The following is a 16,653-nucleotide window of genomic DNA, read 5'->3' on the forward strand; positions in this document are numbered from 1 at the left end:
TTGTCCTGCTAGGAAGGTCAGATTTAAGGTCCCGCCAGAAGACCTTGGACTGAGATATCCAGCAGTTTGGGTTCAGCAGAGTTTCTGAACTTGCCAGCAAAATATGCTGGTAATGTCTGGATTAGAAATTGCTAACAGAATAGCACAAGTCAGCTGCAGAGAACAGAAATGAAGCACTCTGACCCTGTGGAAAACTTCAGTAACCTCAGAGAACCTCTTGTGTGCTGTTGTACACAGGGAGGTTTCCAGTTGGAGCAATGGCACGGTGCTAGTCCCTGATCAAATGACAGGCGCTTTAGGTTTTAGGGCTCTCCAACCCATGCACATAAACCCATTTTCTCCTGGGACAAGCTGCAAAGCTACATCACTCTTTTCTCAAGTATGGTGATAATGCTTGAGTCAAAAACAGTGTGATTCAGCAGCAAGAAAAGCCAATGCTCTTCTAGGCTGCAACAACAGAGGTCTATTGTCCCAATCAAGAGAAGTAATAGTACCACACTATTCTGCCTTGAATTATGGTGCTGGAGGAGACTCTTGAGAGTCCCATGGACTTCAAGAAGAACAAACGTATCCATTCTGAAGGAAATCAGCCCTGGGTGCTCACTGGAAGGACAGATCCTGAAGCTGAGGCTCCAAGACCTTGGCCACCTCATGAGAAGAGAAGTCTCCCTGGAAAAGACCCTGATGTTGGGAAAGATGGAGGGCACAAGGAGAAGGGGACAGTGGACGAGATGGTTGGATAGTGTTCTCGAAGCTACCAGCATGAGTTTGACCAAACTGTGGGAGGCAGTGGAAGACAGGAGGGCCTGGTGTGCTCTGGTCCAGGGGGTCACGAAGAGTCGGACACGACTAAACGACTAAACAACAACAACATTCTGCCTTAGTCAAACCACACTTGGAATACTGCGTCCAGTTCTGGGCGCCACAGTTTTGAGAAGCTGGAAGGTGTGCAGAGGAGGGTGACCAAGATGGTCAAAGGTCTGGGAACCAAGTCTTAGGAGGAGCCCTTGAAGGAGCTGGGAGAACAGGAGACTGAGAGGAGATATGATAGACATCTTCAACTATCTGAAGGGCTGTCACGTGGAAGATGGAGCAAGCTTGTTTTCTCCTGCTCTGGAGGATAGGACTCAGACCCATAGTTTCAAATTACAAGAAAGGAGATGCTGATTAAACATTTGGAAAAACTTTCTGACAGTAAGAGCTGTTCAACAGTGGAACGGACTCCTGGGAAATGATATATAATGAGCTGAAAGAAATGTTCGAATTAACATTTGTAAAAAAGCCTGAAGCATTTTTGTTAGGAATTGTAGGGAAAAACCTGCCAAGGAAATTGAAGAACGTTTTCATGTATGCGACAACAGCGGCAAGAGTCTTAATAGCACAAGGATGGAAGAATGAAGAAATCCCCACCAAAGAACTGTGGCAAGAGAAACTGATGGACTCTGCGGAATTGGCGAAATTGACACACAAACTGCGTGATGAGGACAACTGTGACTTCAAAGAAGAATGGGAACCTTTGACAAAATACTTAAAGAAACAACAAGATGAACTGGACTCCTTGGCAGGTTTTGAATAAACATACACAAATTTATTACAGTGGTACCTTAGGTTAAGTACTTAATTCGTTCCGGAGATCTGTACTTAAACTGAAAGTGTTCTTAACCTGAAGCACCACTTTAGCCAATGGGGCCTCCTGCTGCCGCCGTGCCACCGGAGCACAATTTCTGTTCTCATCCTGAAGCAAAGTTCTTAACCTGAAGCACGATTTCTGGGTTAGCGGAGTCTGTAACCTGAAGCATAGGTAACCTGAGGTACCACTGTATTGGTAACATATAGATAGATAAATTAAGGATCTTTACAGTTTTGTAATATGCAGAGATTAACATGTGCTGAAAAATCAGAGAGAGGAGCTGAGGAAAGACTGGGGTGGGGTGGGAGGGTGGGTTTCTGGTTTGGGGAGGGGGAGGGAAAAACAGGGGGGGAATGAGGATGGTATGTTTTTGATAAATTGTTATGTTGAAATTCTTAATAATTTTTAAAAAAAAACAAAAACAAAAAATAGCAACAGTGGAACGGACTCCTTCAGAAGGTGGTGAACTCTTAAGTTCTGTCTGAGAAAGCAACCATTTGCCCCCTTTCATGATCACTACATGACCCTCCCCCCACGTTCCAGAGTTCCTCCTTGCTCATTTTTTCCTTCCAAACTGTGCACCCTTTTCCCGGCAGAGGAGCTATCTCAGACCCTTGACAATTTTGGCTCCCCTTTTCTGCAATTGGATGGTGTGTCCCGAGGGAAGCGTCTACCCCCCCAAAAACCCCCCCATGTGCTTTCCCCTTACACACTTCCAACACTTTCATCACTCAGACTCCCCAAGGACACCCCTTCGGACAGGACGGTGCTCAATGCGCTTGCCCTCTTGCGAACCCTTGCGGCCCCAGGTGATGAGCGCATGTTTCGGGAGATGTGTCAGTGTGACGGGCAACATGTTTGGGAGGCCAGGAAGCTCTGGCGGATGGTGTGAGTTAACCAGCGGAGCCTGCGAAACCAGAAACAGGCTATTAGCGATCCATTAGGGCGAGGTATCCAGTTCCTGGCTAGGTAATCCATTAAAGGAACATCTGAGCGCATTAGAAGCGCACTCGGACAGGGGCAGGACGTGGCTGCGAGGCAGCAGGAGGAAGCGGAGGCCAAGCTGGCTTGAGTTACACACTTAAAAGCCGGGAGGGGAAAGAAACGGTGCCCTAAATATTTAATGCTTTGTGTTTAAGGAGCCAGAACAGGAAAACCAGCCCAAGGAAAGGGCGAAAACCTTGAGGTGACAGCGGCTGCCTTTCCCACGCCCCCCTTCCTCTTTCCATCTACTGGAAGTGAAGTTCTTCCCGGCAGCCATGGGAAGGTGCTGGGTGGGCAAAGAGGTTGCCGTCCAAGGGCATCGTCCAAGACGCCCGCCCCTCAGATGGGTACATCCAGCAAAGAATTGTCTCGCGGCCCCCTGGATTGGTATCCGACAGGCCAATTGGGACCCTAAGCACAGCTCTGCAAGATCAGACCAAAGGCATGTCCAGACCAGCATCTTGTTTTCGGTGTGGTCTGGATGGCTCTGGGTAGCCCATTCAAGACAAGGAGCCCCTGCATTGAGTAAGCAGCACAGCAGCTCTTAGTACATGGCTGCTGATATTGAAATTCATTAATGACCACCAATATTTATTCACTAAACAGGCAAATTGTTCGCCTGTCCAGTGAATTTGCAACCACGCTCGTTATTCATTTATCTGCTTTCGTCTCATCAATTTTCCTGGAATGCAATCTTACAAGCTTCAGAAACGATGAATCACCATCGATAGCATCTAGAAATATGTTTTGGCAGTCACTAAAATTAAGAGCAGAGATTGCGTCCACCTGACACAACCGAGGCAGCGATGCAACAGGGCATCCTCTTGCTCGTACGTGCAGAAATAGATTTTGTGGGCCTTTGGCACAGATTCGGTTCCAGGATGCCTAATTGGGAAGCCGCCTAACTTAGTGGTGGCCACCAGCTCTTTCAGCAGTTACCGTATTTTTCGCTCCATAAGACGTACTTTTCTTCCTAAAAAGTAAGGGGAAATGCCTGTGCATCTTATGGAGTGAATGTGTGGTCCCTGGAGCCGAATTGCCCAGGGGCAAAAAGCAGTTCATTCTTGTGTTTTTTTTGAAAGAGGGAAGTGGGTGTTGAAACAAAGCCACTGATCTCAAGCGATCAGAAGTGAGATAAGGGACGCTAGAGATAAAGGAGGCTGCCTGGGAGGGGGGAGGTAAAAGCCCATGGATCCTCAGGATTTTTGCATTGGGTCACCCCAAATTCACCATCAAATCACATAGCATGTCCATGGCTACAGCCGGCACAAAAAAACCCATGCATCCACTGTTGCATGGGGCTGCAATGACGCAAAAACGTGGTTACAAAGCACGGATCCACATGGATTCTCTGGATTTTTGCATTGGGCTAACCCAAACTTACCATCAGATCACATGTCTGTGGCCACAGCATGAACCACGAAAATCATACATCCACTGTTTCGTTCAGAGTATTTCCCCCCCCTTATTTTCCTCCTCTAAAAACTAGATGCGTCTTATGGTCAGGTGCGTCTTATGGAGCAAAAAATACGGTAATCCCATAGGTTAACCAAGTGTGGGTTGAATTCAGTCTGAGCTATTCAGGGAGAAACTGGGAGAAGCTGCTGGGATCTGGCCAAAACAGCTGTGATTCCTGAACTATGGGGGGTTGGACTAGATGACTCTCAGAACCATTTCCAATTCTGATTCTATGATTCTATGACATTTGCTTTTGGTTCTTGTACTTTAGCTCTCAGACGTTTGCACCCAAAACCCTCTTCTTTTCTGCATTCATGAACAACTCCCTCCCTATCCCTTAAACGTGTCCCTTAATTGCTAGTGATGCTGCTTAGAAAATGTATTTAAAGTAAAAAAAATGGTTTGGTTCAGTTTGTTTTGCAGTGTGAACCCACCAAAGTCACATGTCTTGAAACAAGACTCAACTATCCTTTAAAATGCACACTGCTCTGGATTTTGCATTGTAGTTCTTGGGCCCAAAAATGGGTGTAAAAATGCAGCTAAAGGCAGAAAGGACATTCAAAGGTGCATCCTATGAGGCAATGCTATTTGCAAAAATATGTATACCAGGCAAAGCTGCAGACATAAAGAACTGCACACTTAAAGGTTGATAGATTTCAGAGAGAAACCAAAAGGAACAGATTTCCTATCCTTCTGACCACCAGCTGCTGGAAACCAAAGGTGAGGAGAGTTCTGGTTTTGTGTTCGAATCCTGCTTGCCAGTTTCCCTTTGGGACATCTGCTTGGCCACTGTGAGAACAGGATGCTGGGCTAGATTTATGGCTCTACTCTGCCTCATTGAATCCCCACAGCCACCCTGCGAGGTAGGCTAGCCTGAGATGCAGTGACTGGCCCCCAAGGTCTAAGCCAAGCGGGGATTCAAACCCTGGTCTCTTCCAGGTCCGAGTCTGATACTCTAACCACTACACCACACTGCCTTTCATGATGGGCCACTGGCTTGATCCAGCAGGGCTATTCTCATGCTCTTTCATGCGATGAAGGGAAAGAGAGTGGAACAAAAGCAACCACCAGATTTTCCAAGCGAAGGGAAAAGTCAGTTCCAAAAAGCAGACACAACTCGTGCAGAACAGGCGAGTTGGCACAAATATAGGAGAAAGGAAAATATGGAGAAAGGAAAGATGGGAGCAAGCTTGTTTTCTCGAACCCATGGCTTCAAGTGACAAAGCCACTTCTGCCCTGCAGAGGAGTTTGTGGGCGTCACAGCCCAGCCCCTGTGCAATTAGGGGAATCCCCGGCCACGTCACCCTCTGGCCAGCCAATCAGCTGGCTCTGGGGGTGTGGCCTGCCCTATTTAAGGCAGACGCGGCCGGGGATCTCCCTCTTTTCCCACCTACCAGCTGTTCCTGCTTTTCCCACCCTCCCGCCCTATAAGGTTTTCGTTTTTTAAGCTTTCTATGGACCTTGGTTGGTCGCCATTGAGGGGCCTGGTAGGAATTTTTCCACTTGGCAAACTGGCACCAGCCACTTGGTTTTCGCCTACCTCGTAGCAGATCATCACAACTTTCTGGGTATTGGCGGTTAGGCATTGGTATTGTTCTGTAGATGGAAGAGGGGAGGAAGCGCCATCACCTGCCCCACATATTGAAGGGTAGTCCGGTAAAGGATTCCGGGGGGCGTGGCCCTGTCCGAAGCCTGGGGAGGTGAGGGCCTAAGCCACGTCCCCTATCGGTGACCCCAGGGGAGTTCCTAGTTGATGTGCATCAGCAGGACTCCCCCTACTGGTGGTTAACCCTTCCCAGACTTCAAGCGGATGGGCTGAAGCTGGATATAGTCGGTTAAGACCAATGCCTAAGCCAATACCCCTCATCCCCTATAACCAATAAAGTTGTGGCCTTATTTAGCCCATTAACCTTAATAATTGTGTCATGTGTCTTTATTTCCACTGGGGGGGGGGAGCTGGAACTCGCCACACAAGAAAGGAGATTCCAACTAAAGATTGGGAAGAATTTTCTGTTGGGAAGAGCTGTTTAACAGGGGAACGGTCGTGGACTTTCCTTCCTTGAAGGTTTTTAAGCAGAGTTTGGATGGCCATCTGTCTTGGACGCTTTAGCTGAGATTCCTGCATTGGAGGGGGTCTCTTCTATCTCAGCAATTCTATGATTCTACAATCACCTCTGGGACTCCAGCACTTCGCACCTTCTCAAGTGCTATTTTGCTGTTCTGTGAAAGAAAGCTTGTTTGGTTTGTGCGAGTGCTTTCATCTTGGAGGTCTTCACAGGACTTTTCCCCTTTGTGTTTGCTTAATACTGCAGGGCACACCCAGCGCTCAAATAATCTGAGGGAATGCGAGATCAGAACTGCGAATATTCAGCAGCCTCTCAGCCTGTAGAGCAGAGCAAATTGCAGCTTCAGAGAACGGAGCGATCCCACAGGAGACGGGACGGTATTTAGAGCGAGGTGACCTTTCGGGAGAAATTAGCGGAGGACGAGGTGGCCGAGATGAGCAGCTCAGAGAAACAGCGGTTGTAAAAGGAGGCCGTTCTTCTCTCTTGGGGGAGAGCAAGAGCTGCAAAATTAGGGCACGGGGCTTTGAAAAAAGAAGAAGGGTGTGTGTGGAGGGGGAGATTGACATAGGACTAAGTGCAGAGGCTTCCTGGGTAGGAAGCGTAAAGGGAAACTGACAGCTCAGCATAAACGGAGCTTTTTAAAAGGGGGCAATATCAGACGCACAAACTGGAACCTCTCTTTTTGATGCAAAGGAGAGCTGGAAAGAGCTGGATGGATCCCTGGTGGCTGAGGAAGGAGCTTTCTAATGACCTGCAGATCTAAAGGGAAGCATGCAGGAATTTTTTTTTTTGAGGGGGGAGCAAACTGGCACTGAGGAGGAGGCAAAGGAGAGAAGGAACACTCTGTGCCAGCTCTGAAAGGAGTTTCAGGAGGGAAAGAGATGTCAGAGGAGCAGCGTGGGCAGGGAAAGCGGCCAGGCAGAATCGTGGTGGTTCCTTGAACTGTGAGCGAGGCTAGACCTCATGAACCCTGGCCCCTTGCAAATGCTGGATTCTCCTGGGACTAGACACAAACCTCCAGTCTCCTCACTTTAGAATTGTGTAATTGTGTAGCTGGAAGGGACTGCAAGGGTCCTCTAGTCCACCCTCCTCACAAATCTCAACTAATCACAGTTATTATTATTTTTTAAATCACATGCAATTTTTTTAAGGTATGAAAAAACCTCATTTTTCTAATGCTCCTTGATCCACCTGGACTTGTAATTGGAAAAGTTCTAAATACAAATGCATTGGGGGAAGGATACAAATTTTAATTTTTCCTCCCAAGCTGGTGCCCAGCGACTTTCTCCCCGCCTCCCATTCATATTTTATTTTATTTCCAGCTTAAAAGTTACATTTTTTCACTCAAGAGTTATATCCAATTCTACAATACTAATGACTTCCTGCTCACCCATCAGTGATGATTTCAGACAATTGCATTTTATAATTCCACCAAATCCATTTTCATCCTCTCTAACAGGTTTCGTAATAGGTTCTGCTCTTTTCCCCTTTAACTCCAAACCCCGCTGTGGACTTCACATATGGAAAGCAACTTTTAAAATAGACCAAAAAAGGTCTCCAGTCCTCCTTAAAGGATTCTAAATATGTGTCTCTTATCAGCGCCGTCAGTTCTGCCATCGCTGCATATTCTGAAGTTTTCAGCCGCCATTTTTCCTTTGAGGCTAACGGCCATGGCCTTTCTTGTTTTCCTTCCCAGTTCTAATCTCCAAAGTTCCTCCCCACATCCACAAGTATTGGAGTGCCATGGTGAGAACGCCAAGGTTGCAGGTTTGATCCCCGTATGGGGCAGCTTCGTATTCCTGCCATGCAGGGGGTTGGACTGGATGACCCTCAGGGTCCCCGCTAACTCTACAAAAGTTCTGTGAAAGTGCTTTTAAGAAGGAGAATGGGGAAGGCAAGAAAAGAAGGGACTCTCCGAACAACACGCTCTCATTCAGGCAGAAAGCCTTGAGGTTTCTTGATGGCACCACCCCGTTTGAAAGAAACAGGCTGGCTCCGTGGAACAGGGCTCTTCAAATGTGTTCGTCTTAGCAGGTTGACAGCCTCGCAGAGTGATTCTTCCACCCAGGTCCTGGCCCTGCCCTCAGGTATAATGGTTATGGGGTTGCTCGTGCGTAAGTTGCCGCCACTCCTGGCTAGGTGGCCTGGTTAAACCTTTCCTGGCTAGACAGCCCCTCTTCGTGGCTGTTCAGTCGCTGGCAGAATCCGACAGTGGGCGTTTCTTCAACCTTTCCCAACATAAAAGTTCTTTGACGCCCAGTCTCCTCCTAGCCTCCCTGCGCGGGTAGCGGAGGACCTGTGCTCTCTCCGCTGGTGTCCAGTGAAGAGTCTCTGAGCCTGCTCTCCGCTTCCCCCATTGGCCCCCCCTCCATCCCTGGTGTCGTGCTGATTTTCTTCCCCAACAGGAGACCTGCCTCTCTCCCTACTTGGCCCCTCTCCAGCATCGTCGTGGAGCCCCTCCTCCTCCTCTCGTTCCGATGGCAGTTCCCTGACAACAGGCATGTCCAACTCCCAAGAGACTGAGATCTAAAGGTAAAGGTAAAGGGACCCCTGACCATTATGTCCAGTCGTGGCCCTCTCTGGGGTTGCGGCGCTCATCTCGCTTTACTGGCCGAGGGAGCCGGCATACAGCTTCTGGGTCATGTGGCCAGCATGACTAAGCCGCTTCTGGCGAACCAGAGCAGCGCACGGAAACGCTGTTTACCTTCCCGCCAGAGCGGTACCTATTTATCTACTTGCACTTTGGCGTGCTTTTGAACTGCTAGGTTGGCAGGAGCAGGGACCGAGCAACGGGAGCTCACCCTGTCGCAGGGACTTGAACCGCCGACCTTCCGATCAGTGAGCCCAAGGCTCAGTGGTTTAATCCACAGCGCCACCTGCGTCCTGACTGAGATCTACTCCCAGTATAAAAAAACGGGCAGTGATCTACTCATAGAAATTAAGAAATGGGGGGAGGATTGCCAAGAGCTGTCGAGCTTTTCATGGGGGGGTTGCCCAGAGTTGCTGAGCTTGGGGGGTGTCAAAAAACGCTCACCAAAAAGCCCCGTGCCGAAAATCGCCAGCAGCATCCGATAAATGACCGCACACTTTCTGCTGCCACCAATCACCCTCTCGATAAAAGATGACAATCGCGCCTGCCCTCCCTCATTCTCCCCCTCTGCAGCGATCAATCAGGATCACCCCACGATCGATCAGGATCACACCGGCAGTCTACCTGTCAATCGTGGTTGACCGGTTGAACATGTCTGCCTTAAACGAATCACAAAGCTGATTGAATGATTCACTGCCGGTCACTTGTCCCACGAATAGCTGCCAGGTTTCGCCCACTTAGCCCCTGACTGTGTATTTTGCCCTCCATCCAGGGCGAAGACAGGGATGCCCAAGGAGCTGGAAGGTTTCCTTGTGAATTGCAAACAGCCATTCCTTTGCCGATTCAGGATGCTTTGACAGATCCCAAGGGCTGGAGAAACGCCACTCAGTTGCATGCTCAGAGGCGCTCTCGTCTCGACAACGCCACCTTGTTGCGGAGCTGAGCTCTGCCTCCACCTTGTGACTGGGCTGGGTGTCCATCAATACGCAGATGAAACCCAGCTCTACCTCTCTTTCAAATCAGAACCAGTGAAGGTCCTGAGGATGGATGGCGACAAACAGACTGAGGCTGAATCCTGACAAGACAGACGTACTGTTTTGGGGGGACAGGAGGCGGGTGGGTTTGGGGGACTCCCTGGTCCTGAATGGGGCAACTGTGCCCCCGAAGAACCTGGTGCGCAGCCTAGGGGTCATTTTGGACTCACAGCTGGAGGGGCAGGTCAATTTTGTGTCCAGGGCAGCTGTCTCCCAGCTCTATCTGGTACGCAGGATGAAACCCTCCCTGTCTCGCCAGAGTGGTGCATGCTCTAGTTATCTCCCGCTTGGACTACTGCAATACGCTCTATATGGGGCTACCTTTGAAGGTGACCCAGAAAGTGCAACTAATCCAGAATGCGGCAGCTAGACTGGTGACTGGGAGCGGCTGCCGTGACCACATAACACCAGTCTTGAAAGACCTACATTGGCTCCCAGTACGTTTCCGAACACAATTCAAAGTGTTGGTGCTGACCTTTAAAGCCCTAAATGGCCTCGGCCCAGTATACCTGAAGGAGCGTCTCCACCCCCATCGTTCAGCCTGGACACTGAGGTCCAGCTCCGAGGGCCTTCTGGTGGTTCCCTTGGTACAAGAAGCCAAGTTACAGGGAACCAGGCAGAGGGTCTTCTTGATGGTGGCACCTGCCCTGTGGAACGCCCTCCCACCAGATGTCAAAGAGAACAACAACTACCAGACATTTTGAAGACATCTGAAGGCAGCCCTGTTTAGGGAAGCTTTTAATGTTTGATGCATTACTGTATTTTAATATTTTGTTGGAAGCTGCCCAGCCAGATGGGTGGGGTATAAATAAATTAATTATTATTATTATTATTATTATTATTATTATTATTATTATTATTTAGCAGTTTGGGATCACAGGGAGGCAGGCAGGAGGGGGGAACAGTGTGGCGCAGTGGTTGTTGCAGGATGGCCAGCCAACCCAGTTCCAAATTACCAAAGTTCAGAGGAAGACTGGTCACTGCAGCCTAATCTTCCTCACAGGGTTGTTGTGGAGAGAAAAGGGGAGGGAGAAGAACTATGGACTCTGTCTTTTGCTCCTTGGAGGAATATCAGGCTATGAATGAGGAAATCAACATTTCCTTACACAGAAGGTGTAAGAGTTGGAAGGGACCCTCTCCTCCGCCACCCCCAGCCAGACAAACGACAGCAGAGGTTGCCACTCACGTGTTGCCACTGGTCAATGATGAGCGGCCGGTACCTCAGGAAGAACTTGAGGGGAAAGGAGTCCGGATCGGGCCACGAGGAAGGGTACTGCCACGTCACTAGCAGCCTCCGGGCGTTGTTGGGGATGGGCTTAGCCACCACGTTCTCTGGAGGGTCCGGCTTTACTGTTCAAGGAAACAAGACATGGGAGGAGGAGGAGAAAACCTTGGTGAGAAAAGAAACATTTCCGTGCAAATGCTGCCTCTCAGAATTGTAGAGCTGGAAGGGACTCCCAAAGGTCATCTAGGTCAAGCCCCCCCTGCAATGAAGAAATCCCAGCTAAAGAACCATACAGCTGGAAGGGGACCCCTGGAGGTCATCCATTCTAACCCGCTGCAACCTTCGTCTGTGTGCTGCACAGCAGGGACTGGCAAGCAAGCAGGCAGCAGCTAGGAAAGCTGGCTTTCTAAAAATAATAATAAAAATTAAAGTCCTCCTCCTCCTAATAAATAATAATAATAATAATAATAATAATAATAATAATAATAATAATAATATATTTATACCCTGCCCATCTGGCTAGGTTTCTCCAGCCACTCTGGGCTGCTTCCAACCGAATATTAAAAACAATACAGCATCAGACATTAAAAATTTCCCTAAACAGGGCTGCCTTCAGGTGTCTTTTAAAAGTAAAATAGTTGTTTACTGCCTTGCCATCTGGTGGGAGGGAGTTTCACAGGGCGGGTGCCACTACTGAAAAGGCCCTCTGCCTGGTTCCCTGCAACTTTGCTTCTCACAGGGAGGGAACCGCCAGAAGGCCCTCGGGAGATGGACCCAGGTGTCTGGGGTGGAGACGCTCCTCCAGGTATACTGGGCCAAGGTCGTTTAGGGCTTTAAAGGTCAGCACTAAATGCATCGCCATCTTGCTTTGCTGGCTCTGCTGCCGCCACTGTGGGAAAGTGTCACCAAGTGATTCATGCGGAACCAGCGCACACGTGAGCCGTCTCTCGTCCGAGAGCACAATGCCCCAAACAAGAGAACCGCCAAGTGCTTTGAAGCCCTGATTCAATGGGCAAAGCCCCCACAGAATCAATGGGGTTGCCAAGACACCCCCCCCCCGACCTCCTGGCTGGCTGAGCTGATAACCTTTCCGCAGCTTTGGTGACTCACTGTTATCGTTTTCTGCAGCCCTGGGGGGCTGGGGCTCGATTCTGCTCAGCTCTGGGGACCACAAATTTAATGAGCAGGGTGTGGGTGTGTTCAGAAGGGGTGGGCAGAGGTAGAAAGACTTGGTAGAGGTTGTGGGTTGAGAAGGTGTAAAAGGAAACAGACTAGAACCAATTGCCAGGATAGCTCTGCTCTGCTGGAAACCCCAAGAGGGGAGAGTTGGCCTTGAGTTCGAATACAGATTGTGAGTCTCCCACAGGCCTAGCGAATAATAATAATAATAATAATAATAATAATAATAATAATAATAATAATAATAATAAACTCAAGTGGTTCTGGGTAGGAAGTGAAGGCAAGAGTCTTCTCTTAATAATAATAATAAACAGCTGCCCTGGACACAGAACTGACCTGCGCCTCCATGGACAGCTGTGAGTCCAAAATGACTCCCAGGCTGCGCACCTGGTCCTTCAGGGGCACAGTTACCCCATTCAGGACCAGGGAGTCTTCCACACCCACCCACCTCCTGCCCCCCCCAAAACAGTATTTCTGTCTTGTCAGGATTCAACCTCAATCTGTTAGCCACCATCCATCCTCCAACCGCCTCCAGACAGTCACACAGGACCTTCACCGCCTTCACTGGTTCTGATTTGAAAGAGAGGTAGAGCTGGGTATCATCCGCATACTAATGAACACCCAGCCCAAACCCCCTGATGATCTCTCCTAGCGGCTGCATGTAGATGTTGAAAAGCATTGGGGAGAGGACAGAACCCTGAGGCACCCCACAAGTGAGAGCCCAGGGGTGGTCCTCTGGGCTCAGCGCTGCTCTGGCCTCCGAGGAGAAGATGGAGGCAGAATGACAAGAGCTCTTCCGTTTCTGCATCCTGGCCTGTGGCTCCAAGAGGCAGAACATGGCCTGTTCGCTTTTTATGGCTGCTTAATTGTTGCAACGCTTATCTTATTTATGATTGTAATTGTACGTTACCGCTCTTGAATTTTGCAAATAATTTGTAATTGTATGTTATTGCTCTCGAACTTTGCAAATAATTATACAGCTTGCTTCATTTGCAAAACTTATCCCGGTTGCAATTCAGCGGACTGCTTTGCTCTCTCATGCAAGCTGAGGCTTGAAGATTTAGGGCAGCTGTTAACCAACGCAATCTGGCTTCAAGCTGGAGCTGTGGCTGGGAACTGGGGTTCTGTGTGAAGGAGAAGGACTGTAGCCTCTCTCTCTTCCTCTGGCAGAAGGAAAATCTCTACAGCTCACTGGCAGGAGCCATGGAAGTTAAACTAGGGTATGACTGGAGTACAGACCTGCCACCCACTGCTGCAAGGTTTTTGCCCCATCGATCGCCACAGAAAAGTGCTGCTCAGAAGGTATGGGAGCAGTTTCAGCCTTGGGCAGAAAGATATGCATTCTCCCCAAAGAGGGTTTGCCGCACAAAAGAAGACAAGAAAGGAAGCGAATCTGCATAAAATCTGCATGTAGAAAGTTCTTCCTTAGTCACAATCTCCTTTCTTGTTATTTGAATGCATTGGTTTGAGTCCTCTACTCTGGAGCAGCAGAAAACAAGCTTGCTCCTCTTCAGATAAAAAGGTAAAGGACAGTTAAGACCAGTCAAAGGCGACTATGGGGTTGTGGCACTCATCTCACTTTCAGGCCCGGAGGTGATTGAGGACCCATTGCCTACAGGTGCGCCTCTCCCAGGCCTGTCAGGGGAAGGTGAGTCTCCCCCTGGGTCCAATAACCCTCCAGCCTCTCCTGAGCTGCAGAGGCTCAGGGCAGAGAGGCGGAGGGAACTGGTTTCTCCCAGGAGGAGTGCTCGCCTTAAGGCCGTAAGAGGCGGGTCACCTGGGGGTCGGGACCGCCCCTGGCCTCAGAGAAGATAAAGGCCAGTCAGCCCGGTCCCAGGTTGCGGGAGCAACGTTGCTGGAAACCTGCTTCTGCCAGCACCCAGTCCTGTTCTTCCGGAGTTCCCGACCACGCCCGGCTTCTTGCTTCGGATCCCGCTTCGCCCCGTGTGGACTGTCTCTAGACCTGTGACCCAGGACCAGACTCTGACCACGCCTCACGGTAACCTCCCCCCGGGACCAGCACAGGTCTGTGGTCAAAGGTGCAACGTGGAGGCTGTCCGTAGTAGCTGAATCTGGGTGCAGGGCAGGGAGTCGGGTGAAGTCAGGAACGGGCAAGCAAGCAGGGAGCCAGGGCGGGTCAGGAGCTCAGGCAGGACAGCAGGACAGGGTTCAGGCAGGAACTAGCAACCAACAATGTTGCTGCCGCAACTTGGGACTGGGGCTGGCTGGCTTTTATCTGCCCCAAGGCATAGGGCGGCCCCGATCATCTGGTGACTCGCCTCTCCTGGCCTGTAGGCGAGAACTCCTCCTGCGGGAACTCAATTCCCTCCGCCTCTCTGCCCTGAGCCTCTGCAGCTCAGGAGAGGCTGGAGGGTTACCGGACCCAGAGGCAACCTCTGCTTCCCCTGATGGGGCTGAGAGTGGAGCCCCTGCAGGCAATGGGTCCTCCATCACCTCCGGAGCCAGAGCAGACTCAGCTGGTGCCTGCACCTGAGGACCCAGCACAGGTGAGGACCCTTCAGGCTCATGCCCCAGCCCCGGCTCAGCTGGTTCTGGAGGCGGGGAATCCTGTGCAGGCTGGGATCCCTCAGGTTCAGCATCCAAGTCCGAATCCCAGGCCATCACACCAGGTGACTCTGCAATGCAGCTCCATGTCTGAGGCTGTGCATACGGAGCCCCAGGAAAAGGAAGGCTGCGCCAGCTCAGCTGGGGACCCTGGGATGAGGGAGAAGCTCAACTGCGCCAGCTTTTTCCAGGTGTTTTGCTCCTCTGCAGGTGTTGTTCGCAAGGCGGCCAATGTCTCCCTTGGCGTCAGTCTGATTCCAGCTTTGCAAATCCACATTAATGTGACTATGGTAAGGTGAGAGTCGAGGGAGGAGAGGAGAAGGACCAGATGTGGGGAGAGATATTGGCAAGTGGGTGTCTGAGACTGGAAGGGCAAGGCCATATGTGGTGGACATGCCCCGAAACTGGGAAATTTTGGAGCATGATCCAAGAGGAAATAAAGAAAATACTAAGAATAGCATATAGGAAAAGGCCAGAGGCATTCCTTTTAGGAATTTTAAATGATGATATTCCAAAAGACAAAACTAATTTTTTCTTTATATGCGACGTCTGCAGCAAGAATCCTGGTGGCGAAGTATTGGAAAGGGAACCAGTTACCCACTAGGGGAGAATGGTTATGTAAGCTTTCAGAATATTTAGAATTAGCCAAATTGACAGACATAATGAGACAAAAACCCAAAAGTGAAGTGAAAAAAGAATGGGAGTGCCTAAATGAATACCTTAAAAGTCAAGGTTCGAGGGCAGAAATCTGGCTGAGTCTGGAATAACCTTGTGAAGTGAAAGGATAAGAAAGAGGGATTTATATCTAGATGTTAGTATTGAGATGATAAGGAAAACAGGAAGACACAATGAGAGGTAAAGGAGGTGCTGTGGGATTGGTGGAAGTCAATGTTTGTTTTTCTTTTTAGTGTTTATATTATTAACTTGTAAGATATGGATTTGTTTTTTGTTTTTTGAATGTCGGTTTTTGTGTTTTGTGTATTATTTTTCAATATTTTTCGTGTTGTTGTTATTGTGTGGAAAATACTAATAAAATTTATAATTCTAAAAAGAAAAGAAAAGAAAGGGCAAGGCATAGGAGGACACAGATAATAGAATCATATAGTTGGATGGGACCCTGAGGGTCATCTAGTCCAACCCCTGCAATGCAGGAATCTTTTCCCCAAGGTGGGGCTCGAACCCACAGCCCCAAGATTAAGAGTCTCATGCTCTACCAGCTGAGCCAGAGCCTGCTGGATCAGGCCAATGACCCATCTAGGCCAGCATCCTGCTCTCACCATGGCCAACCAGATGCCTTTTCTGGGAAACCTACAAGCAGGATTCGAACACAAGAGCACCCTTCCAGCAACTGGGAATTGGAAACATCACTGACTCCATCCATGGAGGCAGAGAACAGCCGTTTTATCAAGGAGCCATCAATGATTTTGTCTAATCTTTCTTGACAGCCAATCATGTCAGTGGCCATCCCAACCCCCTGTGGCAATGAGTTCCATAGCTTAACTATGCACTGTGCAATGGAGTCCTTCCTTTTATCTGTCCCGAACCATCCGACTTTCAGCTTCATGGGATTTAATAATAATAATAATAATAATAATAATAATAATAATAATAATAATAATTATTTACTATTTGTACCCAAGCCACTCTGGGCGGCTTCCAACAAAGTACAGTAGTACCTCAGGTTATATACGCTTCAGGTTACAGATGCTGCTAACCCAGAAATCGTGCTTCAGGTTAAGAACTTTGCTGCAGGATAAGAACAGAAATCGTGCTCTGGCGGTGCGGCGGCAGCAGGAGGCCCCATTGGCTAAAGTGGTGCTTCAGGTTAAGAACAGTTTCAGGTTAAGAACAGACCTCCAGAACGAATTAAGTACTTAACCCAAGGTAAAGGTAAAGGTACCCCTGCCCGTACGGGCCAGTCG

At 49.2% G+C, this 16,653-nt stretch overlaps 1 protein-coding gene across 6 annotated transcripts in view; it reads right to left on the reverse strand.

Moving 5' to 3' along the window:
• Positions 1 to 16,653, reverse strand: part of CNTFR (ciliary neurotrophic factor receptor) — a 452,372-nt gene that overhangs the window by 11,794 nt on the left and 423,925 nt on the right. For all 6 annotated transcript variants that reach the window (XM_053408065.1, XM_053408064.1, XM_053408063.1 and 3 more), the window contains one exon: positions 10,949 to 11,112. In XM_053408065.1, coding sequence (XP_053264040.1) covers positions 10,949 to 11,112 — 164 coding nt within the window. The remainder of the gene's footprint in view (positions 1 to 10,948; positions 11,113 to 16,653) is intronic.

Source organism: Podarcis raffonei, chromosome 11 (assembly GCF_027172205.1).
Source record: "Podarcis raffonei isolate rPodRaf1 chromosome 11, rPodRaf1.pri, whole genome shotgun sequence".
Taxonomy (NCBI): Eukaryota; Metazoa; Chordata; class Lepidosauria; order Squamata; family Lacertidae; genus Podarcis; species Podarcis raffonei.